The following is a 26702-nucleotide window of genomic DNA, read 5'->3' as shown; positions in this document are numbered from 1 at the left end:
CACAGATGTTCTTAATGGCATCTAGAATGATGAGTCATTCCTAGAAGGTTTTCAATTTATTTTGCCCAGATCCATCACAGGAATCACTATCTATGACAGCTATAGCCTTCAAAAATGTATTTCTTAAATAATAAGACTTGAAAGTTAAAATGACTCCTTGATCCATGGGCTGCAGAATGGATGTTGTGTTAGTAGGCATGAAAACAACATGAATCTCATGGTACATCTCCATCAGAGCTCTTGGGTGACCAGGTGCATTGTCAATGAGCAGTTATATTTTGAAAAGAATGTTTTTTTCTGAGTAGTAGATCTCAACAATAGATTTATCATAATTATTAAGGACTCTAGGATTTTCAGAATGGTAAATGAGCATTGGCTTCAACCCAAAGTCATCAGCTGCATTAGCTCCTAACTGACAAGAGAGTCAGCCTGTCCTTTGAATCTTTGAAGTCAGGCATTGACTTCTCCTCTCTAGCTGTAACAATCCTGGGTGGTGTCTTCTTCCAATACAAGGCTGTTTCATCTATATTGAAAATCTGTTGTTTAGCATAGCCACCCTTATTAATTATCTTAAGTAGGTCTTCTGGTTAACTTGCTATAGCTTCTACATCAGCTCATGCTGCTTCACCTTGCACTGTTATGTTATGGAGTTGGCTTCTTTCCTTAAACATCATGAACCAACCTCTGCTAGCTTCAGACATTTCTTCTGCAGCTTCCTCACCTCTCTCAGCCTTCATAGAATTAAAGGGAGTTAGGGCCTTCTTCTGGATTAGGCTTTGGCTTAAGGGAATGTTGTGGCTGGTTTTCATCTTCTACCCAGACCACTAAAACTTCCTCCTATCAGCAATAAGGCTGTTTTGCTTTCTTATCATTCATGTGTTCACTAGAGTAGCACTTTTAATTTCCTTCAAGAACTTTTCCTTTTCATTCACAATTTGGCTGTTTGGTGCAAGAGGCCTAGCTTTGGGTCTCCAGCTTTCAACATGCCTTCCTCACGGAGCTTAATCATTTCTAGTTTTTGATTTAGAGTGAGATGTGTTATTCTTTCTTTCTCTTGAACACTTAGAGACCATTATAAGGTTATTAATTGGCCTAATTTCAATATTGTCATTTCTGAGGAGGTGGGGAGGCTTGAGGAGAAGGAGAGAGATGGGGGATGAGTCAGTCAGTGGAGCAGTTGGAACATAAACTACATTTATAGAATAAGTTCACTGTCTTATATTGACATGGTTCATGTTACCCCCAAACAATTACAATACTAACATCAAAGATCACTGATCACACCTCACCATAACAAATATAATAATGAAAAAGTTTAAATACTACAAGAATTATCAAAATGTGACATAGAGACATGAGGTGAGCAAATGCTGTTGGAAAAATGGCACCGACAGACTTGTTCAATGCAGGGTTGCCACAAACCTTCAATTTGGAAAAAATGCCATACCTGCAAAGTGCAGTAAATGAGGTAGGCCTGTATATTAACTGATTTAATTCTCACAGCAACCCTATGAGGTAGGAGCTCTTACTAGTCCTCATTTTTTTTGGGGGGGGGGGGCGCCCCCAGGCTTGCGGGATCTTAGTTCCCCAACCAGGGATTGAACCTGGGCCATGGCTGTGAAAGTACCAAGTCCTAACCACTGGACCACCAGGGAACTCCCTATTCCTCATTTTATAGAAGAAGAAACAGGCAAAGAGATGTTAGCTAATTTGCCCAAGGTCACTCAGTTACTATGGTGGACAATGATACTCCCAGACACTCTGGTTCTTGAACCTGTTCTCTTAACTACTATACTTACTATCTTTCAATGTTTATAAATTAACAACTCTGAGAACACTGCATTGCCAAACTTCTGAATGCTGTGGCCAAAAGGGTAATTAGAAGAAAGGTTATAATCTTAATGGCCTTTGTTACTCAGCAAAACCATAAGCTAATTCTTTAAAAAGATTAAAATAGACAAACTTCTAAGCAGGTGCTAAATCAAGAAAAGAGAAACTTACAATTAGTAGGAAAGCTTTGTGGCATCTTTACTTGCTCTTGTCCCACTCCCCTCCCCACTAGAGTGGTGGTCTCAAAGATAGAAGCCTGGGCTTCCCTGGTGGCGCAGTGGTTGGGAGTCCGCCTGCTGATGCAGGGGACATGGGTTCGTGCCCCGGTCCGGAAAGATCCCACATGCTGCGGAGCGGCTGGGCCCGTGAGCCATGGCCACTGAGTCTGCGCGTCCGGAGCCTGCGCTCTGCAACCGGAGAGGCCACAGCAGTGAGAGGCCCGCGTACCACACACACAAAAAAAGATAGAAACCTGCCTTCCCAGTGTGAGACCCTGGCCCTTGGTTCCAGAGGGAACAGAACAGACCTTATTCTCAAAGAATTTGGTTTGTATGTTTTAACCTGTCTAGGGGCTACCTGGAGGATTGACATAAGGCATTTGTGTTTTTTTGCCTAACCCAGAACTCTCTCAGGCGATAAGCATAATGCATTCTTCAAAAAACTGTAAGGCAGATGAACAACTCACTGCTACCTAAGGCAAAATAATGCAACTGAGTCAAACAAGAGACACACTGAAAGCCTGGAAGAAAAAACTGGGAGAGACTTTCTTTGGGAAATTAAGGTATTGAAAAATTAAGAAATTTTTAAGAAAATTAAGAAATTTTCTTAATTAGAAATTTCTTAATTAAAAATTAAGAAAAATATTAAGAAATTCCTCTGTGTATGTATATTGCATATACAGAGGAATTCAGAAAGTCATGCACATGCCTAGGGCAGGATGCATGCTCAGAAAAGACCTGAAAAGATCCTAAACTTTCACTTCTGGCTGATCTCTAGGCTCAGTACAAGCAGGAAGTGAAAGCTGTGGTATAGTTTTAAGCAGCCTGTCTAAGCATTGAAGGAATTCCCCAACATGGAGCCCATCTGCAAAGACTGAGAGGGTTTTTTCCCTTTTTATTTTTTTCTTTTTTTCCTTTCTTTCTTTCCTTTTTTTCTTCTGAGTGGGAAGAAACCCAGGTGTTCAAGGAAATCTCTGTCAGGACACTAACTGACCAAAAGCTAAAAAACAAACACTTATGAGATGATACGTGACAAAGAATACAGACTTTACAAAAATAGTTTAGCAAAATCCCTTAGCAAACAAACAGCTACCACTCACAGCAAATTATGATATCAAATCCTGAGGAAGAGAGTGATTTCCAGAATTACCACATAATTATATTCAAAATGTTCAATTGTCAAAAAAAAAATTGCAAAGGATACAGAGGAACAAGAAGGTATGGCTCTTTCAAAGAAGAAATGAACAGAAACTCTCCCTGAGGAAGTATAGACATTAAACTTACTAGGCAAAGGTTTTAGATCAATTGTATTAAAAAAAAAGAAGAAGAAGAAAAAGCTAAAGAAAGCTATGGACAAAGAGATAAAATAAACCAGGAGAACAGTGTGTGAACAAATAAAAAATACCAATAAAGATAGAACTTATAAAAAGGAAAAAAACCATAAATTCTGGAGTTAAAAGTACAATAACTGAAATGGAAAAACTCCCTAGAGTTTTCAGTAGCACATCTGAGCAGGCAAAAGAAAGAATCACCAGTTTTTAATAATAGGTCAATTGAAATAATCCAGTCTGAGAAGCAGAAAGAAAAAATAATGAAGTAAAATGAACAGAGCCTAAAGGACCTGTGGGACTCCATCAAGTCACCAACATACATATAATGGAAATTTCAGAAAGAGAGGAGAAGAAAGAGATAAAGGGGCATAAAGAAAAGTTGAAGAAGTAGTGGCCTAAATATTCCCAAATTCCCAGATAAAAGACATAAATCTGCACCTCCGAGAAGCTTAACGAACTCCAAGAAAGATAAAAATAAAGAGATCCACACTGAGACATATTATAATCAAACAGTTGAAGTACGAAGAGAAAATCTTGAAAGCAGCAAGAGAAAAGTAACTCATCATTTACAAAGGATCATCAATCAGATTACACTCAATTTTCAGCAGAAACCATGGAGGCTGGAAGCCAGTGGGATGACATACTTAAAGCACCAAAAGAAAAAACTGTCAACCAGGAATTCTGTATTCTTCAAATAATCCTCATGAAGGAGAAATATAATTAAATAATTAAAACTGAATATATCCTCATGAAGGAGAAATTAAGATGTTCCTAGATAACTAAAAGCTAAGAGAATTCAGCACTAGTAGAACTGCCTTACAAGAAATGCTAACAGGAGTCCCTTCAGGCAGAAATGAAAGGATATTAGACAGTAACTCGAAGACATATGAAGAAATAAAGAAGACTGGTAAAGGTAACTACATAAGTCAATACAAAAGCCAATATTATAATGTTGGTTTGTAACTCCTATTTTTTTTGCAATATGACTTAAAATAAATGCATTGAACAATAATTCTAAATCTATGCTAATGGGCATACAAAGCATAAAGATGTAATTTGTGACAACATCAACTTAAAGTGGATGGGATTTAGCTGTATAGGAGCAGTTTTTGTATATAATTGAAGTAAGGTAGTATTACTTCAAAATAGAATGTTAAAATTTTAAGAAATTAATTTTAATTCGCAAGGCAGTCACCAAGAAATAACTTAAAAATTACAGAAAAAAATTTAGAGAGGAATAAAAATGATGCACTATAAAAAAGATCAATTAAACATTAAAGAAGATGGTCATGGAGGATTTGAAGAACAAGAAAATTTGAGACATAAAGAAGACATTAAAAATGGCAGAAGCCCTTCCTAAACAGTAATTACTTTAAATAAATGGATTAAACACTCCAATTAAAGAGCAAATGTTGGTAGGATGGATTAAACAAAGATAACAAACATCAAAAAAACTGGAAGAAAAAAACCCATGATCCATCTATATGTTGTCTAACAAGAGACTCACTATTTTTTCCAGTTTTATTGAGAAATAATTGACATACATCAATGTATAAGTACAGCATGATGGTTTGATTTACCTATATTGTGAAAAGATTACCACAATAGGTTTAATTAACAACCATCATCTCATATAGATAAAATAAAAAGAAAAGTTGCAGAATATAAGATCAGCACACAAAATTCAGTTGTATTTCTATGTATTACCTATGAACAATCCAAAAAGGAAATTAAGAAAGTAATTGTGTTTATAATAGCATCCTAAATAATAAAATACCTAGGAATAATTTTAACCAAGGAGATGAAAGACTTGTACACTGACACCTATAAAACATTGCTGAAAAAAATTAAAGGAGACCTAAGTAAATGGGAAATACATTCTGTGTTTATGGGTTGAAAGACTTAATGTTATTAAGATGTGAATACCACCCAAAATAATCCCAAAGACTTTTTTGCAACAATAGAAAAAAAGTCATCCTAAAATTTATATGGAATATCAAAGGATCCCCAAGTAGCCAAAACAATCTTGAAAAAGAACAAAGTTAGAGAGCTCATACTTCCTGATTGGAAAACTTGCTATAAAATTATAGTGATCAAAATGGGTGGTACTAGCATAAAGATAGATATAATACCCCACAGAATGGAAAATAGGTACTCAAATATATGTACACACATGTTCATGGCAGCAATTTTTACCATAATCAAAAAATAGAAACAACTGAAATGTCCATCAATGGATGAATGGATAAACAAAATGTGTAAATACATGCAATGAAATATAATTCAATCACAAAAAGGAATCAAGTACATTCTCTGAGCAACTTCCCCTCTTCTACCCTGGAAGATGTGAGAAATTTCTTCTCTGGAGAGGACAAAATAGAGGCTCTTTAGCTGGGGAACACCAGGCATAGATCAAGACATGGGTACTTAAACAAACAAACAAAAAACAAGCATACTGAATGCTACACACAGAGACTCCTCTGAAATCCTCTCCTCCGTCATGGACGGCTTGTAGAACATAGGTAGCAAGACTCTTAACCATCCATTATCTGGATGTACCACAGTTAATTTATCCATTTACCTACTGAAGGGCATCTTGATTGTTTCAAGTTTTGGCAATTATCAGTAAAGCTGCTATGAATATCTGTATGCAGGTTTTTGTGTAGACATAAGTTTTTAACTCCTTTTGGTAAATATCAAGGAGTGCTATTGCTGGATTGTATGGCAACAGTATTTTTATTTTTGTAAGAAATAGCCATACTGTCTTGAAAGTGGCTGTACCATTTCGCATTCCCAGAAGCAATGATGAAGAGTTTCTGCGGTTCCATGTCCTCACCAGCATTTTGTGTTGTCAGTGTTCCAGATTTTGACCATTCTAATAGGTGAGTAGTGGCAACTCTTTTTTTTTTTTGCAACTCATTTTTGTTTGTTTGTTTTTTGGTTTTCTGGCTGCATTGTCCAGCTTGAGGGATCTTAGTTCCCCAACCAGGGATGGAACCCAGGCCCCAGCAGTGAAAGCACCTAGTGCCAACCATTGAACCACCAGGGAATTCTCCTCATTTTTGTTTTAATTTGTACTTCCATGATGACATATGATGTGGAGCATATTTTTGTATACTTACTTGCCATCTGTATGTCTTCTTTGATGAGGTGTCTGTTAAGCTTTTGGCCCATTTTAAAATTTGGTTTTTTGTTTTCTTATTGTTAAGGATCAAAAGATATTTGTATATTTTGGACAATAGTCCTTTTTCAGATGTATCTTTAGCAAATGTTTCCTTCCAATATGTGGCTTGTCTTGTTATTCTTTTGACATTTCTTTTTACAGAGCAGACATTTTTAATTTTAATGAAGTCCAGCTTATCTATTACTGTTTAATGGATTGTGCTTTTGCTGTTTCTAAAAAGTCATTGCCATACCCAAGGTCATCTAAATTTTCTCCTATGTTTTATTCTAGGAGTTTTCTAGTTTTGCTTTTACTTTTAAGTCTATAATGAGTTTTAGTTAATTTTTCTGAAGGATGTAAGATCTGTGTATAGATTTTTTTTTGCATTTGGATGTCCAGTTGTTCCAGCACCATTTGTTGAAAAGACTATCTTTGCTCCATTTGTTTTTTTTCCATTCCTTTTACAGAGATCAATTGATTATATTAATGTGGGTTTATTTCTGAGCACTCTATTGTGTTCCATTCACATTGTCTTTATTACTATAGCACTGTAGTAAGTCTTCAAGTTGAGTAGTGTCAGTCCTCTGACTTTGTTCTTTGTCTTCAATATTGTGCTGGCTCTTCTGGGTCTTTTGCCCCTTCACATAAACTTTAGAATCAGTCTGCTGATATGCACAAAATAACTTGTTGGGATTTTGATTGGGATTGCGTTGAATCTATAGATCAACTTGGGAAGAACAGACATCATGACAATGCTGAGTCTTCCTATTAATAAACATGGAATATTTCTCCATTTATTTCATTCTTTGATTTTGTTCATCAGAGTTTAGTAGTTTTCCTCATAATAGATTTTGTACATATTTTGTTAGATTTATTACTATTCCATTTTTGGGGTGCTAATGTAAATCATATTGTTTTAAATTTCAAATTCCTTTGTTCATTGTTGGTGTACAGGATAGAGATTGACTTTTGTGTATTATTAACCTTGTACCCTGCAACCTTGCTGTAATCACTTACTAGTTCAGTAGTTTTTGTTAATTCTTTCAGATTTTCTATATAGATGATTATGTCATCCGAGAACAAAAACAGCTTTATTTCTTTTCTTTCCAATCTGTATTTCTTTTATTTCCTTTTTCTTATCTTACTGCATTAGCTTGGACTTCCAGTAGGATGTTGAAAAGGAGTGATGAAAGGGGACATCCTTGCCTTTGTCCTGATCTTAGTGGAAAATCTAGTTTCTAGAAGAAAACCATTAAGTATGTTAGCTGTAGGTTTTTATAGATATTCTTTGTCAAGTTAAGTTCCTCCTCTATTCCTAAATTACTGAGAGTTTTTATCATGAATGAGTGTTGGATTTTGTCAAGTGCTTTTTTCTGAATCTGTTGATATGATCAAGTAATTTTTCTTCTTTGGTCTGTTGATGTGATGGATTACATCAATCAATTTTCCAACGTTGAACTAGGCTTTGTATACCTGGGATAAACTCCACTTAATTGTGGTGTATAATTCTCTTTATATACAGCTGGATTTGATTGCTAATATTTCGTAGAGGATTTTTGCATCTGTGTTCATGAGAGTTATTGGTCTGCCATTTTTCTTTCTTATGGTGTTTTTGTCTGTTTTTTGGTATTAGAGTAATGCTGGCCTCAAAGTATGAGTTAAGAAGTATTCCCTCTGTTTCTATCCTCTGAAAGATATTGCAGGGAATTGGTGTAATTTTCTCCTTAAATTATTGGTAGAACTCAGTGGATCTATCTGGGCCTGGTGCTTTCAGTTTTGGAAGATTATTAATTATTGATTCAATTTCCGTAATTGATATTGTCTATTTCTTCTTGTGTGAGTTTTGGCAGATTGTGTCTTTCAAGGAATCGGAAAATTTCATCAAGGTTATCAAATCTATTGGCATAGAGTTGTTCATAGTATTCCTTTGTTATCTTTTTTGAAAAATAAATTTATTTATTTATTTATTTATGGCTGCATTGGGTCTTTGTTGCTGCGTGCAGGCTTCCTCTAGTTGCGGTGAGCGGAGGCTGCTCTTCGTTGTATTGCGCAGTCTTCTCATTGCGGTGGCTTCTCTTGTTGCGGAGCACGGGCTCTAGATCTGCAGGCTTCAGTAGTTGTGGCTTGTGGGCTAAGAGCGCAGGCTCAGTAGTTTTGGCGCACGGGCTTAGTTGCTCCGCGGCATGTGCGATCTTCCTGGACAAGGGAACAAACCCATGTCCACTGCATTGGCAGGCGGATTCTTAACCACTGTGCCACCAGGGAAGCCCTGCTCTAATTCTTTTTTATTTTACTATTTTTCATTGAGATATAATTGACGTATAACATTGGTTTCAGGTGTACAACATATCAATTAGATGTTTGTATATATTGTGAAATGGATCATGATCATGATCATAAGTCTAGTTAACATTCATCACTGTACATAGAAAAGTTTTTTCTTGTGATGAGTACTTTTAAGATCTACTCTCTTAGCAACGTCCAAATATACAATACAGTATTATTAACTATAGTCACCACTCTGTACATTACACCCCCATGCCTTATTTATTTTATAGAGGGAAGTTTGTACTTTTTAACCCCCTTCACCCATTTCACCCACCCCTCACTCCCTTGCCTCTGGCAATTACCAGTCTGTTCTCTGTGTCCGTGCTCTCTCTCTCTCTCTTTTTTAGATTCCACATAGAAGTGAGATCATAAGGTATTTATCTTTTTCTGTCTGGCATATTTCATGTAGTATAATAATCTTAAGATCCATCCATGTTGTTGCAGATGGCAAGATTTCATTTTTTCATAGCTATATATTATCACATTATGTATATATAACACATTTTCTTTACCCATTCATCCCTCAAGGAACACCTAGGTTGCTTCCATATTTTGGCTATTGTACTCATTTTGCTATGAACATGGGGGTGCATATATTTTTTCAAGTTAGTGTTTTGCTTTTCTTCATATAAATACCTAGAAGTGGAATTGCTGGATGATATGGTAGTTCTATTTTTAATTTTTTGAGGAACCTCCATACTGCTTTTCATAGTGCTTACACCAATTTACATTCTCACCCATGGTGCACAAGTGTTCCCTTTTCTCCACATCCTTGCCAACACTTATTTTTGTATTTTTGATAATAACCATTTTAACAGGCATGAGATGATATCTCATTGGGTTTTGATTTGCATTTCCCAGTTGGTTAGTGATGTTGAGCACCTTTCACGTACCTGTTGGCTATCTGCATGTCATCTTTGAAAAAAGTCTATTCAGGTCCTCTACCCATTTTTAAAATTAGGTTGTTTGTTTTTAATGTTGAATTATATGAGTTTTGTGTATATTTTAGATATTAACCCTTTATAAGATATATTGCTTGAAAATATCTTCTCCCATTCAGTAAGAGGCCTTTTCATTTTGTTGATAGTTTCCTTTGCTGTGCAAAACTTTTTAGTTTGATATACTAGTCCCATTTGTTTATTTTTGCTTTTGTTTCCTTTGCCTGAGGAGACATATCCAAAAAAGAATTACTAAGACCAGTGTCAAAGAGCATAACTTCCTATGTTTTCCTCTAAGAGTTTTATGATTTCAGGTCTTACATTCAAGTCTTTAATCCATTTTGAGTTAATTTTTATGTATGGTGTAAAATAGTGATCTAGTTTCATTCTTTTGCCTGTGGTTGTCCAGTTTTGTTTTGTTTTTTTGCGGTACACGGGCCTCTCACTGTTGTGGCCTCTCCTGTTGCGGAGCACAGGCTCCGGACGCACAGGCTCAGCGGCCATGGCTCACAGGCCCAGCTGCTCCGCGGCATGTGGAATCTTCCCAGACTGGGGCACAAACCCGTGTCCCCTGCACTGGCAGGCGGACTCTCAACCACTGCGCCATCAGGGAAGCCTGGTTGTCCAGTTTTTACAACACCGTTTACTGAAGAGACATTTCTTTCCCCATTGTATATTCTTGGCTCTTTTGTTACAAATTAATTGACAATATATATGTGGGTTTATTTCTGAACTCTCAATTTTGTTCCATTGATCTATGTGTCTGTTTTTATGTCAATAGCATACTGTTTTAATTACTATACTTTGTAATATAGTTTCTTTTTCTTTTTCTTTTTGGCTGTGTTGGGTCTTCGTTGCTGCACGTGGGCTTTCTCGAGCTGCAGCGAGCAGGGACTGCTGTTTGTTGTGGTGCGCAGGCTTCTCGTTGTGGTGGCTTCTCTTGTTGTGGAGCACAGGCTCTAGGTGTGTGGGCTTCAGTAATTGTGGCATGTGGGCTCAGTAGTGTGGCATGTGGGCTCAGTAGTTGTGGCTCACGGGCTTAGTTGCTCAATGGCATGTGGGGTCTTCCTGGACCAGGGATCAAACCCATGTCCCCTGCATTGGCAGGTGGATTCTTAACCACTGAGCCACCAGGGAAGTCCTGTAATATAGTTTCAAATCAGAGAGTGTGATGCCTCCAACTTTGTTCCTTGTTACACAAGATTGCTCTGGCTGTTTGGTTTTTCTTGTGGTTCCATACAAATTTTAGGACAGTTTGTTCTATGTCTTTGAAAAATGTCATTGGAATTTCAATGGAGATTGCATTGAATCTGTGGAGTGCCTTGGGAAATATGGACATTTAACAATACTGATTCGTCTAATTCACGAGCATGAAATATCCATTTATGGATATTTATTTGTGTCTTCCATTTATTTGTGTCTTCCCATTTATTTGTGTCTTCTTCCATTACTTTCATTAATGTCTTGTGGTTTTCAATATAGAGGTCTTTCACCTTCTTGGTTAAATTTATTCCTAGGTGGTGTTTTTTTGGGGTGGGGGGATGCATTTGTGAATAAGATTTTTTTTCTTTATTTCTCTTTGTGATAGCTTGTTATTGGTGTATAGAAATGCAGCAGATTTTTGTGTATTGATTTTGTATCCTGTAATTTACTGAATTACTTTATTTGTTCTAACAATTTTTTGATGGAGTTTTTAGGCTTTTCTGTATATAATATGTCATCTGCAAAGAGTGACAGTTTTACTTTTTTCTTTCCAATTTGGATACCTATTTCTTTTTCTTGCCTATTTTCTCCGTCTAGGACTTCCAATATTATGTTGGATAAAAGTGGAAATTGTGGGCATCCTTGTCTTGTTCCTGATCTTAGAGGAAATGCTTTCAGCTTTTTATTGTTGAGTATGATGTTAGATGTGGGCTTGTCATATATGGCCTTTAATATGTTGAAGTCTGTTCCCTCTATACCCACTTTGTTGACAGTTTTTAATCATAAACGGATGTTGACTTTTGTCAAATGCTTTTTGTCCTCTATGATCATATAGTTTTATGCTTCATTTTGTTAATGTGCTATATCACACAGACTGATTTGGGGATAAAAACTTATGCTTGATCTCATTCTAAAGTTCAATGTTTTTATTCTCTTTTCCCATCTTATGTTTTTGATGTCACATTTAATATCTTTTTTTTTTAAAACATCTTTATTGGGGTATAATTGCTTTACAATGGTGTGTTAGTTTCTGCTTTATAACAAAGTAAATCAGTCATACATAAACATATGTTCCCATATGTCTTCCCTCTTGCGTCTCCCTCCCTCCCACCCTCCCTATCCCACCCCTCCAGGCTGTCACAAAGCACCGAGCCAATATCCCTGTGCCATGCGGCTGCTTCCCACTAGCTATCTACCTTACTACGTTTGTTAGTGTGTATATGCCCATGACTCTCTCTCGCCCTGTCACAGCTCACCCTTCCCCCCCCCCCCATAACCTCAAGTCCGTTCTCTAGGAGGTCTGCGTCTTTATTCCTGCTTTACCCCTAGGTTCTTCATGACATTTTTTTTCTTAAATTCCATATATATGTGTTAGCATACGGTATTTGTCTTTTTCTTTCTGACTTACTTCACTCTGTATGACAGACTCTAGGTCTATCCACCTCATTACAAATAGCTCAATTTCGTTTCTTTTTATGGCTGAGTAATATTCCATTGTATATATGTGCCACATCTTCTTTATCCATTCATCCGATGATGGGCACTTAGGTTGTTTCCATCTCCGGGCTATTGTAAATAGAGCTGCAATGAACATTTTGGTACATGACTCTTTTTGAATTTTGGTTTTCTCAGGGTATATGCCCAGTAGTGGGATTGCTGGGTCATATGGTAGTTCTATTTGTAGTTTTTCAAGGAACCTCCATACTGTTCTCCATAGTGGCTGAACCAATTCACATTCCCATCAACAGTGCAAGAGTGTTCCCTTTTCTCCACACCCTCTCCAGCATTTATTGTTTCTAGATTTTTTGATGATGGCCATTCTGACTGGTGTGAGATGATATCTCATTGTAGTTTTGATTTGCATTTCTCTAATGATTAATGATGTTGAGCATTCTTTCATGTGTTTGTTGGCAGTCTGTATATCTTCTTTGGAGAAATGTCTATTTAGGTCTTCTGCCCATTTTTGGATTGGGTTGTTTGTTTTCTTGTTATTGAGCTGCATGAGCTGCTTGTAAATTTTGGAGATTAATCCTTTGTCGGTTGCTTCATTTGCAAATATTTTCTCCCATTCTGAGGGTTGTCTTTTGGTCTTCTTTATGGTTTCCTTTGCTGTGCAAAAGCTTTGAAGTTTCATTAGGTCCCATTTGTTTATTTTTGTTTTTATTTCCATTACTCTAGGAGGTGGGTCAGAAAGGATCTTGCTGTGATTTATGTCATAGAGTGTTCTGCCTATGTTTTCCTCTAAGAGTTTGATAGTTTCTGGCCTTACATTTAGGTCTTTAATCCATTTTGAGCTTATTTTTGTGTATGGTGTTAGGGAGTGATCTAATCTCATACTTTTACATGTACCTGTCCAGTTTTCCCAGCACCACTTATTGAAGAGGCTGTCCTTTCTCCACTGTACATTCCTGCCACCTTTATCAAAGATAAGGTGTCCATATGTGCGTGGGTTTATCTCTGGGCTTTCTATCCTGTTCCATTGATCTATCTTTCTGTTTTTGTGCCAGTACCATACCGTCTTGATAACTGTAGCTTTGTAGTATAGTCTGAAGTCAGGGAGCCTGATTCCTCCAGTTCCTTCTTTCGTTCTCAAGATTGCTTTGGCTATTCGAGGTCTTTTGTGTTTCCATACAAATTGCAAAATTTTTTGTTCTAGTTCTGTGAAAAATGCCAGTGGTAGTTTGATAGGGATTGCATTGAATCTATAGATTGCTTTGGGTAGTAGAGTCATTTTCACAATGTTGATTCTTCCAATCCAAGAACATGGTATATCTCTCCATCTATTTGTATCATCTTTAATTTCTTTCATCAGTGTCTTATAATTTTCTGCATACAGGTCTTTTGTCTCCTTAGGTAGGTTTATTCCTAGATATTTTATTCTTTTTGTTGCAATGGTAAATGGGAGTGTTTTCTTGATTTCACTTTCAGATTTTTCATCATTAGTATATAGGAATGCCAGAGATTTCTGTGCATTAATTTTGTATCCTGCCACTTTACCAAATTCATTGATTAGCTCTAGTAGTTTTCTGGTAGCATCTTTAGGGTTCTCTATGTATAGGATCATGTCATCTGCAAACAGTGACAGCTTTACTTCTTCTTTTCCGATTTGGATTCCTTTTATTTCCTTTTCTTCTCTGATTGCTGTGGCTAAAACTTCCAAAACTATGTTGAATAAGAGTGGTGAGAGTGGGCAACCTTGTCTTGTTCCTGATCTTAGTGGAAATGCTTTCAGTTTTTCACCATTGAGGATGATGTTTGCTGTGGGCTTGTCATATATGGCCTTTATTATGTTGAGGAAAGTTCCCTCTATGCCTACTTTCTGCAGGGTTTTTATCATAAATGGGTGTTGAATTTTGTCAAAAGCTTTCTCTGCATCTATTGAGATGATCATATGGTTTTTCTCCTTCAATTTGTTAATATGGTTTATCACATTGATAGATTTGCGTATATTGAAGAATCCTTGCATTCCTGGAATAAACCCCACTTGATCATGGTGTATGATCCTTTTAATGTGCTGTTGGATTCTGTTTGCTAGTATTTTGTTGAAGATTTTTGCATCTATGTTCATCAGTGATATTGGCCTGTAGTTTTCTTTCTTTGTGACATCCTTGTCTGGTTTTGGTATCAAGGTGATGGTGGCCTCGTAGAAGGAGTTTGGGAGTGTTCCTCCCTCTGCTATATTTTGGAAGAGTTTGAGAAGGATAGGTGTTAGCTCTTCTCTAAATGTTTGATAGAATTCGCCTGTGAAGCCATCTGGTCCTGGGCTTTTCTTTGTTGGAAGATTTTTAATCACAGTTTCAATTTCAGTGCTTGTGATTGGTCTGTTCATATTTTCTATTTCTTCCTGATTCAGTCTTGGCAGGTTGTGCATTTCTAAGAATTTGTCCATTTCTTCCAGATTGTCCATTTTATTGGCATAGAGTTGCTTGTAGTAATCTCTCATGATCTCTTTTATTTATGCAGTGTCAGTTGTTACCTCTCCTTTTTCATTTCTAATTCTATTGATTTGAGTCTTCTCCCTTTTTTTCTTGATGAGTCTGGCTAGTGGTTTATCTATTTTGTTTATCTTCTCAAAGAACCAGCTTTTAGTTTTATTGATCTTTGCTATTGTTTCCTTCATTTCTTTTTCATTTATTTCTGATCTGATTTTTATAATTTCTTTCCTTCTGCTAGCTTTGGGGTTTTTTTGTTCTTCTTTCTCTAATTGCTTGAGGTGCAAGGTTAGGTTGTTTATTCGAGATGTTTCCTGCTTCTTAAGGTGGGCTTGTATTGCTATAAACTTCCCCCTTAGAACTGCTTTTGCTGCATCCCACAGGTTTTGGTTTGTTGTGTCTCCATTGTCATTTGTTTCTAGGTATTTTTTGATTTCCTCTTTGATTTCTTCAGTGATCACTTCATTATTAAGTAGTGTATTGTTTAGCCTCCATGTGTTTGTATTTTTTACAGATCTTTTCCTGTAATTGATATCTAGTCTCATGGCGTTGTGGTCAGAAAAGATACTTGATACAATTTCAATTTTCTTAAATTTACCAAGGCTTGATTTGTGACCTAAGATATGATCTATCCTGGAGAATGTTCCATGAGCACTTGAGAAAAATGTGTATTCTGTTGTTTTTGGATGGAGTGTCCTATAAATATCAATTAAGTCCATCTTGTTTAATGTATCATTTAAAGCTTGTGTTTCCTTATTTATTTTCATTTTGGATGATCTGTCCATGGGTGAAAGTGGGGTGTTTAAGTCCCCTACTATGAATGTGTTACTGTCGATTTCCCCTTTTATGGCTGTTAGTATTTGCCTTATGTATTGAGGTGCTCCTATGTTGGGTGCATAAATATTTACAATTGTTATATCTTCTTCTTGGATCGATCCCTTGATCATTATGTAGTGTCCTTCTTTGTCTCTTTTAATAGTCCTTATTTTAAAGTCTATTTTGTCTGATATGAGAATTGCTACTCCAGCTTTCTTTTGGTTTCCATTTGCATGGAATATCTTTTTCCATCCCCTTACTTTCAGTCTGTATGTGTCTCTAGGTCTGAAGTGGGTCTCTTGTAGACAGCATATATAAGGGTCTTGTTTTTGTATCCATTCAGCTAATCTGTGTCTTTTGGTGGGAGCATTTAGTCCATTTACATTTAAGGTAATTATCGATATGTATGTTCCTATTCCCATTTTCTAAATTGTTTTGGGTTCGTTATTATAGGTCTTTTCCTTCTCTTGTGTTTCTTGCCTAGAGAAGATCCTTTAGCATTTGTTGTAAAGCTGGTTTGGTGGTGCTGAACTCTCTCAGCTTTTGCTTGTCTGTAAAGGTTTTAATTTCTCCATCAAATCTGAATGAGATCCTTGCTGGGTAGAGTAGTCTTGGCTGCAGGTTTTTCCCCTTCATCACTTTCAGTATGTCCTGCCACTCCCTTCTGGCTTGTAGGGTTTCTGCTGAGAGATCAGCTGTTAACCTTATGGGGATTCCCTTATGTGTTATTTGTTGTTTTTCCCTTGCTGCTTTTAATATGCTTTCTTTGTATTTAATTTTTGACAGTTTGATTAATATGTGTCTTGGCGTATTTCTCCTTGTATTTATCCTGTATGTGACTCTCTGTGCTTCCTGGACTTGATTAACTATTTCCTTTCCCATATTAGGGAAGTTTTCAACTATAATCTCTTCAAATATTTTCTCAGTCCCTTTCTTTTTCTCTTCTTCTTCTGGAACTCCTATAATTCGAATGTTGGTGTGTTTAATGTTGTCCCAGAGGTCTCTGAGACTGTCCTCAGTTCTTTTCATTCTTTTTTCTTTATTCTGCTCTGCAGTAGTTATTTCCACTATTTTATCTTCCAGGACACTCATCCGTTCTTCTGCCTCAGTTATTCTGCTATTGATCCCATCTAGAGTACTTTTAATTTCATTTATTGTGTTGTTCATAATTGCTTGTTTCATCTTTAGTTCTTCTAGGTCCTTGTTAACTGATTCTTGCATTTTGTCCATTCTATTGTCCATTCTATCTCCAAGATTTCGGATCAACCTTACTATCATTATTCTGAATTCTTTTTCAGGCAGACTGCCTATTTCCTCTTCATTTGTTAGGTCTGGTGCATTTTTATCTTGCTCCTTTATCTACTGTGTGTTTTTCTGTCTTCTCATTTTGCTTATCTTACTGTGTTTGGGGTCTCCTTTTTGCAGGCTGCAGGTTCGTAGTTCCTTCTGTTTTTGATGTCTGTCTCCAGTGGCTAAGGTTGGTTCAGTGGGTTGTGTAGGCTTCCTGGTGGAGGGGACTAGTGCCTGTGTTGTGGTGGATGAGGCTGGATCTTGTCTCTCTAGTGGGCAGGTTCACTTCTGGTGGTGTGTTTTGGGGTGTCTGTGGCCTTATTATGATTTTAGGCAGCCTCTCTGCTAATGGGTGGGGTTGTGCTCCTGTTTTGCTAGTTGTTTGGCATAGGTTTTCCAGCACTGTGGCTTGCTGGTCGTTGAGTGAAGCTGGGTGCTGGTGTTAAGATGGAGGTCTCTGGGAGATTTTCGCCGTTTGATATTATGTGGAGCTGGGAGGTCTCTTGTTGACCAGTGTCCTGAAGTTGGCTCTCCTACCTCAGAGGCAGAGCCCTGCCTCCTGGCTGGAGCACCAAGAGCTTTTTATCCACACGGCTCAGGATAAAAGGGAGAAAAAGTAGAGGGAATTAGTAGAAGTATGAGGAAAGAAAGAAGGAAAGGAGGGTAGGAAGGAAGGAAGAAAGAAAGAAAGAAGCAAAGAAGGAAAGAAGGCAAGAAGGAAAGAAAGGAGGGAGGGAGGGAGGAAGGAAGGAAGGAGGGAAAGAAGGAAAAAAGACAGAAAGAAAGAAGATACAGTAAAAATAAAGTATAATAAAGTTATTGAATTAAAAAATTCTTATCTAGAAAAAAAAAAAAGGGACGGATAGAACCTTAGGACAAATGTTGGAAGCAAAGCTATACAGACAAAATCTTACACAGAAGCATACACATACACCCTCACTAAAAGAGGTAAATGGGGAAAAATCATAAATCTTGCTGTCAGAGACCACCTCCTCAATTTGGGATGATTCGTTGTCTAAAGGAGGGAAGGAAGAAAGGAAAGAAAGAAAGAACGAACGAAGGTAAAGTATAATAACGTTATTAAAATTAATTATTAAGAAAAAAAATTAAAAAAAAAACATGGACGGATAGAACCCTAGGACAAATGGTGGAAGCAAGACTATACAGACAAGATCTCACACAGAAGCATACACATACACATTCACAAAAAGAGGAAAAGGGAAAAAATCATAGATCTTGCTCCTAAAGTCCACTTCCTTAATTTGGGATGATTGGTTGTCTATTCAGGTATTCCACAGATGCAGGGTACATCAAGTTGATTGTGGAGCTTTAATCCGCTGCTTCTGAGGCTGCTGGGAGAGATTTCCCTTTCCCTTCTTTGTTCTCACAGCTCCCAGGGCTCAGCTTTGGATTTGGCCCTGCCACTGCGTGTAGGTCGCTGGAGGGCGTCTGTTTTTTGCTCAGACAGGATGGGGTTAAAAGAGCCGCTGATTCGGGGGCTCTGGCGCACTCAGGCCGGCGTGGAGGGAGGGGCACGGAGTGCGGGGCGGGCCTGCGGTGGCAAAGGCCGGCGTGACTTTGCACCAGCCTGAGGCGCGCTGTGCGTTCTGCCGGGGAAGTTGTCCCTGGATCCCGGGAACCTGGCAATGGCGGGCTGCACAGGCTCCGCGGAAGAGGGGTGTGGAGAGTGACCTGTGCTCGCACACAGGCCCCTTGGTGGCGGCAGCAGCAGCCTTAACGTCTCCCGCCCGCCTCTGGGGTCCGCGCTTTTAGCCGCGGTTTGCGCCCGTCTCTGGATTCCGCGCTTTCAGCCGCGGCTCGCGCCCGTCTCTGGATTCCGCGCTTTTAGCCGCGGCTCGCGCCCGTCTCTGGAGTTCCTTTAAGCAGCGTTCTTAAACCCCTCTCCTCACGCCCCAGGAAACAAAGAGGGAAGGAAAAGTCTCCTGCCTCTTCGGCAGGTGCAGACTTTTCCCCGGACTCCCTCCCGGCTAGCTGTGGTGCACTAACCCCTTCAGGCTATGTTCAAGCCGCCAACCCCAGTCCTCTCCCTGCGCTCCGTCCGAAGCCGAAACCCGAGCCTCAGAGCCTCAGCTCGAAGCCCCGCCCGCCCCGGCGGGTGAGCAGACAAGCCTCTCGGGCTGGTGAGTGCCGGTCGGCACCGATCCTCTGTGCGGGAATCTCCCCGCTTTGCCCTCCGCACCCGTTGCTGTGCATTCCTCCGCGGCTTCGAAGCTCCCCCCTCCGCCTCCCGCAGTCTCCGCCCGCGAAGGGGCTTCCTAGTGTGTGGAAACTTTTCCTCCTTCACAGCTCCCTCCCACTGGTGCAGGTGCCGTCCCTATTCTTTTGTCTCTGTTTTTTCTTTTGCCCTACCCAGGTACGTGGGGAGTTTCTTGCCTTTTGGGAGGTCTGAGGTCTTCTGCCAGCCTTCAGTAGGTGTTCTGTAGGAGTTGTTCCACGTGTAGATGTATTTCTGGTGTATCTGTGGGGAGGAGGGTGATCTCTGCGTCTTACTCTTCCGCCATCTTCCGCCTTCTCCACATTTAATATCTTTTTATTTTATGTATTCATTGACTAATTATTGTCATCATAGCTATTTTTACTATTTTTTCTTTTAATCTTCATACTAGCTTAAAAGTGATTAATCCATTTACTATATATTTACCTTTTCAGTGAGACTTGTTCTTTCATGTTTCCTTGTTACTAATCAGCATCCTTTCTTTTCAGCTTAAAGAAGTCCCTTTAGCATTGTTTTCAAGAGGGTATTAAATCGTTTATTGGTTACACATGATAAAAGATGATACACAAGCTTCATTCCCAACTATAACTTTATCTGGTACCATAATTCAATTTAGATATATTGCATAGGATGTGCCAAGAAACTCCATGACTTTGCTTGGGTGACCCTTTTAAAGGTGAACTCCAGGTCACAACACAGTAACTGTCAGTTCAACTACACCAAGGTTTCTGAAGACAATGGCTTCTCCATCCAAGCAGGTTGTAAATAAATTTCACATGGAACCTGGCATCACCCTGAAGGAATGCTAACTTCACACTGTTGGGGTAGTTTACCAAAATGGCTTCAGAGTAGACTAACTACTTTACATAGCACATTTTAAAAAGACACATTTATTCAGTGTCGTGATCAGACTATTACATTTAACAATCAACAACATGGGTGCAAAAAACAAAAAATCTATATTAAAACCCTTGTTGGAATGCTTTATACTTTCCACAGAACAGAAACTAAAATAACCTGTTATACAATTAGTCATAAATACAGTCCTCGAGCTTTTTTTTGCCCATACACATGAGTATTGTCTAAAACACGTCTTCTTTGTAGCAGCTAGGCCCTGCCACCACTGTGATTGGCTGAGTTCACAAATCTGTTGTAACCTGTAGTTTCCCTGTCACTTCTCTGGCTCTCCTCTCCTGCTAAGCTTTGTTTCCTGGCAGCAACTAAAACCTTCTGCCACTGCCATAGCTACTGATGCTGCTGGAACCACCATAGCCACCTTGGTTTTGTGGTTTGGCAAAGTATTGGCTTCTACCACCATAGGGCCCAGAACTTTTGCCTCCAAAGTTTCCTCCTTTCATGGGTTCAAAATTTGAAGATTAATTGTTATAATTGCCAAAATCATTGTAGCTTCCGCCACCTCCAAAACTGCTTCCATCATTACCAAATCCAATATAGCCATCCCCACTGCCACCATAGCCACCACCACATCTGCCACCAAAGCCACCTTGACCACTGACGTTTCCTCCACGACCAAAGCTGTCATTCCCTCCAAAACCCCCTCGACGACCACCACCAAAGTTTCCAGAACCACTTTGACCTCTTTGGCTGGATGAAGCACTAGCCACCTTTTCCTTAGATAGGGCTTTCCTTACTTCACAGTTGTGGCCATGCACAGAGTGGTATTTCTTTTTTTTTTCTTTTTGCGGTACGCGGGCCTCTCACTGTTGTGGCCTCTCCCGTTGCGGAGCGCAGGCTCAGCGGCCATGGCTCACGGGCCCAGCCACTCTGCGACATGTGGGATCTTCCCAGACCGGGGCATGAACCCGTGTCCCCTGCATCGGCAGGCGGACTCTCAACCACTGCACCGCCAGGGAAGCCCTGGTTTCCTCTTATTAGGAACTCTGGGCTTCCTGGATCTGGATGCCTATCTCCTTCCCAAGGTTAGGGAAGTTTTCAGCCATTATGTCTTCAAATAAGATTTCTTCTTTCCCTTCTTTCTGTTCTGTATTTTTCGTCAGTGTACCAATAAGCCCATCAAAGGCATTCTTCTACAGTGTTTTTGGTTTCTCACTTTTTGGTCCTTTTTTTTATGATTTCCATCTCTCTGCTTACATTGCCAATCTGTTCTTGCATTTTGTCTACTTTATCCATTAGAGCCCTTAGCATATTCATCACAGTTGTTTTAAATTCCTGGTCTAATAATTCCAACATCCCTGCCATGTCTAGTTTTGATGCTTGCTCTACCTCTTCAAAATTTTTTTTATCTTTTAGTATGATTTGATTTATCTTTTAGTATGATTTTTATATCTTTTAGTATGATTTATCTTTTAGTATGATTTTTATCTTTTAGTATGATTTTTTTATCTTTTAGTATGATCTTTTAGTATGATACATATGATACATGATGTATCAGGTAAAAGGAGCTGCTGTAAATAGGCCTTTAGTACTGTGGTGGTAAGGTGTGGAGGAGGCAGGCATTTTAGTCCTTTGATTAGGTTTCAGCCTTTCAGTGTACCTATTCCTGTGGACTATGAACTTCACAAATGTGTCTCAGTTTTTTTCCCCACCCTTAGGTAGGACAAGACGTCTCCAGTGTGCTGGTGCTGGGTATTTCCCTTCCCACAGGTCAGTTAGGCTCTGAAAAGACCCTGGCAGGCTGTTCTCTGCTGAACTAGTTTATTCTGAGGGCAGGCATTGTTAAGAACAGAGTGCTCTGGTATATTTCAGAATGGTTCCTTTTCCCCTTCCCCTACCAGAAGCATGAGGGATTTTTTTTTTTTTTCTCATACTCACTCTGGGAATCTGGTCCAGCTCCTGGAGATAAAGCTCACAAAATGCAGGGGCTTCCCTATGACTGGGCCCCTTAGAGTTTTTAACTCTCAGACTTGTCCACACTGAACCTGCACCAATTCATCATTTACAGTTCAGGTTTTCCTACCCCAGAACTGGTTCCCACAGCAGTTTCTACTTCTGAGTCTCTGCTGCAGTAAACTGTGACTCTCCAATCTTAGAGGCAGCAGTTCTTTTCCCTGTGTCCTTACCTCTTTTTCAGATCCAAGAAGAGGTGTTGATTTTTCAGTCTGTTTAATTTTTTACTTGTTGTTAGTACAGAATGGCAACTTCCAAGCCCCTTAACTGTGGAACTGGAAACTCTGAGTCCCATCTTCTTAACCTGAGGACAGAATGCTCAGGTGAATCTGCCCAGATCCTTCTCTGTATCTAGCTGGGTTTTACCATTCTTAATATAGTCCCTACTCTCCTTTCCAGTAGGTCTCCTTAGGTAAGTTGAGGAAACTCATTTCACTTCACAGACATGTTCTGTTTTACCATACTCCTGAGAGCAGCAGAGAAGTCATGGTGAACAGAAAACACAAAGCAGCCCACTTACCCTGACCATGTTTTCAGTGGACATTCAGTGCCTAGCTTGTCAGGTGCTGTTAGTGGGTTAAGCTCTGTGTTTCCAAGGACTTACTCATGGTCTCACCCTGTGATTTCCCTCTAAGTGTCTCTTATAAACTCTCAAAGAAGCTGAAGTCAGATTATGGCCCAGATAGTTCTGCTTGTCTTCTCTTGGGAGTCCTCATCTAATTGTCCTCATCTAATAGTGGTTTTGTTTTCTCCTTATGCATCTGTGTTAGTGTTTGCTATTCTGTTTTTTTAACTAGACAGTGTATTATCTAGGTATACATTGTTTGATGGTTGATGGGCTTGTTAGTTCCTTGGCAATCCCAGCCTAATTTATGGACATCAAAGTGGTCTTGGTGACCAAAGACAGACCCAAGCAGAGAAATGCAGGTGCTGGTAGTTGGGAGATTGGCAAGTAATAGCTGATGCAGAATGGATACATGCAGGACCCCAATAGCATTTGCCATAGGAGAAAAAAACCTTAAAACAAAGCAAGAGAATGATCAATACAAAAGTTACGCAAAGTGAATACTTCTTTTGGAGGTAGCTCGAAGGAAGGGGCCTATGATGGGAGAGTGTCCAGGGGGCTTCTAAGCATCTAAGAATGTTCTATTTCTTATACTGGTTTGTGAGTACATGGTATTAATTCTTAATTCACATATATGTGTTATACACTCTTCTGTGAAGGTATATATTTCACAATAAAGGTTTTATTAAAATAATGGGTATAGCACAGGGAACTCTACTCTGTAATGGCCTATATGGGAAAAGAATCTAAAAGACAGAGGATATATGTATATGTATAACTGATTCACTTTGCTGTACACCTGAAACTAACACAACACTGTAAATAAACTATACTCCAATAAAAATTTTAAAAATAATGGTACAATTTATATTAAAGAATTTGATACAGACCAAGTAAGTATTGAGATTTTATGGATCAATAAAAAAGCATGTCTTCCTTGCCTGATTTTGGTTGAAATTGAAAGAGATTCAGGAGTCACAGAGAAGGAAATAAAAGTAGTACCTTTATTACTGATGAAGTTAATTGAAAAATGTAGCCTTAAATCCACAGCTAAGTGGACTTGCTGTTTTCCCCTCCAGAATAGATCTTACCAATAGTAATTGGCACAGCTAGAAAAGCACAGACCTCCTCTGCATGGGTGAGAACAGACCAGAATGCATGCTTTTTGCAAGTGAGCAGGCTTAACAAAAGAATCCAGAAGTGGCTGAGCTGCAATTCCTTCTCCTAAACTCTCCTATAGGATTAGCCATTTCTCTTTCCCTGGCAATTAGTGAATGAGGGACATAGAGAAGCCAGAAATGTCAATTTAGCTGAAGTTGCCTCTGTAAAGATTCACAAGAACTGAGGAAAAGTTTTCCCACCTAACAGTATACATACAATAATTTATTACAGAAGTGTCATTTCAAAAAAATGGATAATTCAATAAATGTATTAGTGTTCCTGGCTAACTTTTGAAAATACAGTTAAATCCTAAAACTCAGTAGATTTCATAAAGACAGTTTGTTTTCTATGTATATTATACTACAATAAAAATTCTTTTAAAAAAGTATGTGTGATATGAGCTCATTTTTATTAAAAATATGCATTTATATTTGTTCATATACAAACACATATATATGTCAGTCTGGAAAGACATGCATGAAAATGTTAGCAGTTATTATTTCTAGGTGATGGAAATGTAAGTCTTACCTTTTCTTTTACAGTAAGCATGTCCTTTTACTCAGCTAAAATAAAATTATTTTTCTTCCTTTTTTTTTTTTTTTTTGCGGTACGCGGGCCTCTCACGATTGTGGCCTCTCCCGTGGCGGAGCACAGGCTCCGGACGCGCAGGCTCAGCGGCCATGGCTCACGGGCCCAGCCGCTCCGCGGCATGTGGGATCTTCCTGGACTGGGGCACGAACCCGTGTCCCCTGCATCGGCAGGCAGACTCTCAACCACTGTGCCACCAGAGAAGCCCAAAATTATTTTTCTATAAATGTTACGTGGCCAATTGTTACTCTTTTATAGTCTGAATTAAACTAGTAGATAGAAACAATGTTTTAAAACTTGTAACAACTTTACACAATCGTACACACAGAAATGCTCAAAACATACATATAGTAGGGAATACTTTTTTTTCTGATAGTAATTAAAATAAGATTTCTTTAATAGTGTATGACAGTATAAAACTGGGAAGTCACACTCATTATTTATTATTCTACCTTGTACATGATATTATGGCATGTACATAATATCTGTTTCTTAGGTTTTCTGTTTCTTAGGTTAATTTTTATTCCAGTGAACAAATGTAATGATGTTACCTAAACTAAAATTACCAATGAATGTTATTTGTTATCTTTAAAGAAGAAACAACTTTAAATCACCAAAACATCTTACATTGCTCATTTATAACTTGTATATTTATTTATGTAACAATTATCTTATTAGTGACCATGTAACAATATATTTCTGTATGCTCAACTTCCTAAACTTTTAGTTAACGGAAGAAAAAGAAGGTTAGGTAATTCAAAATTCAAAGAAATAATTTCTTTCTAAGGTCTTTTACTTTGTGACCATGGAAATTGTACCCTTTTCAATTCAGCAAAATATACTAGGTATTTATTTACTCTGTGCATGACTTTGTTACATACTATCAAGATAAGTTCATTAAGATAGAAATGTTATTATGAGATGTGAATTAACATTCTTACTAATTGAAAAAATTGTTAAATACCAGAGCTCTTTCATTCCACATCATGAAAATAAAAGTTCTAACAATGAAGTAGTTGCATTTATTAGATCTAGATCCTGTTTTGATTTTCAGGGAAAATAACTTTTTATTAAATCATTGTACTTTAAGTGAAAGTTTAGTAAGGTTAGCATGTAGGAATATATCATTACATGGTCACTGATACAATAATTTATATATGAGAATTTCATTGTTATATCAGCAATAAAAGGGGTTGGGCACTTTTTATTTTTATATATTAAAGATAAATAACATTACCAGTTTTTGTTTGGAGGCCATTGTTATATTTGCTAATTTGATTAAATATAGATAAATTAAACAAAAATTTAAAAAGAGAAGGTAATAACCATACTAGTCTATAAATTTCCTGAGAACAGTCTGTCACTTTCCCAAGTACAATCTTTACACATTAGTATATAGGAAATTTAACTTGATAAAAATGGAATTATATGATTACAAATAAAAAGTACTATAGAATATAGTATGTTATATGTTAACCTTAAGTAAAGCACCTTAAAACCTTATTATAACATGGTTGTCCAGGACCATATCAAGGCAGCCCTATACTGACAGACTAATGAGATTATGTGGCAACAGTTTGGGATAAAGAGAGGAAGGCATGGGGATCAGAATAGATGGTGAGGATTATTTGCAGCTATTACTAAAACATTAAGGTATTTGTAGATGCTAAAAGTGTAAAGGCTAAGGATCTCTTAAGGTGTCCTCTTGATTTATTTCTTTTTCATCGTTACCTACTTCCTGCCATTGTTGGAAAACAATAGTATTTTTTCCCTGAACAATAGATTTTCTTATCTTAGATTTTGCTATAACTCGTTATATATAAGCGAAAATATTAGAATTTGGTTCAAAATACTTTGTACCTTTCTGTTTCTTTATTTAGGCATAATGTCCACTGCTTGGGATTTGTACGATTCTTATAATGCTATGGAGCTTTCATCTTTACCAGTAAAAAGATCTACAGTTGATTCAAGTAGTAAAGCAAGCATACCTTCTAAAGACTGGGACCAAAGACTGCCAGGGAGTAATTTAGAAAAAAGTAAGATTTCATTTATTTCAGTTTTTTAAAAATTGGGGTAAAATTGGTATATAACATTATATTAATTTCAAGTGTACAACGTATAATTCAATCTTTGTCTACACTACAAAGTGATCACCACCATGTCTAGTTACTATCTGTCACTCTATAATTAAACCACCCCCTTTACCCATTTCACCTACCCCCCAACCTCCTTCCC

General features: G+C 38.1%; 1 protein-coding gene across 1 annotated transcript in view; it reads left to right on the top strand.

The window, feature by feature from the left end:
* The window catches only part of DNAI4 (dynein axonemal intermediate chain 4), a 125470-nt gene that overhangs the window by 35809 nt on the left and 62959 nt on the right, over positions 1–26702 (top strand). The window contains 1 exon segment of the mRNA XM_067726508.1: positions 26348–26503. Within this exon segment, the coding sequence (XP_067582609.1) occupies positions 26348–26503 (156 nt within the window).

Source organism: Pseudorca crassidens, chromosome 2, assembly GCF_039906515.1.
Source record: "Pseudorca crassidens isolate mPseCra1 chromosome 2, mPseCra1.hap1, whole genome shotgun sequence".
Classification (NCBI taxonomy): domain Eukaryota; kingdom Metazoa; phylum Chordata; class Mammalia; order Artiodactyla; family Delphinidae; genus Pseudorca; species Pseudorca crassidens.
This window is presented reverse-complemented; position numbering and strand designations above follow the sequence as displayed.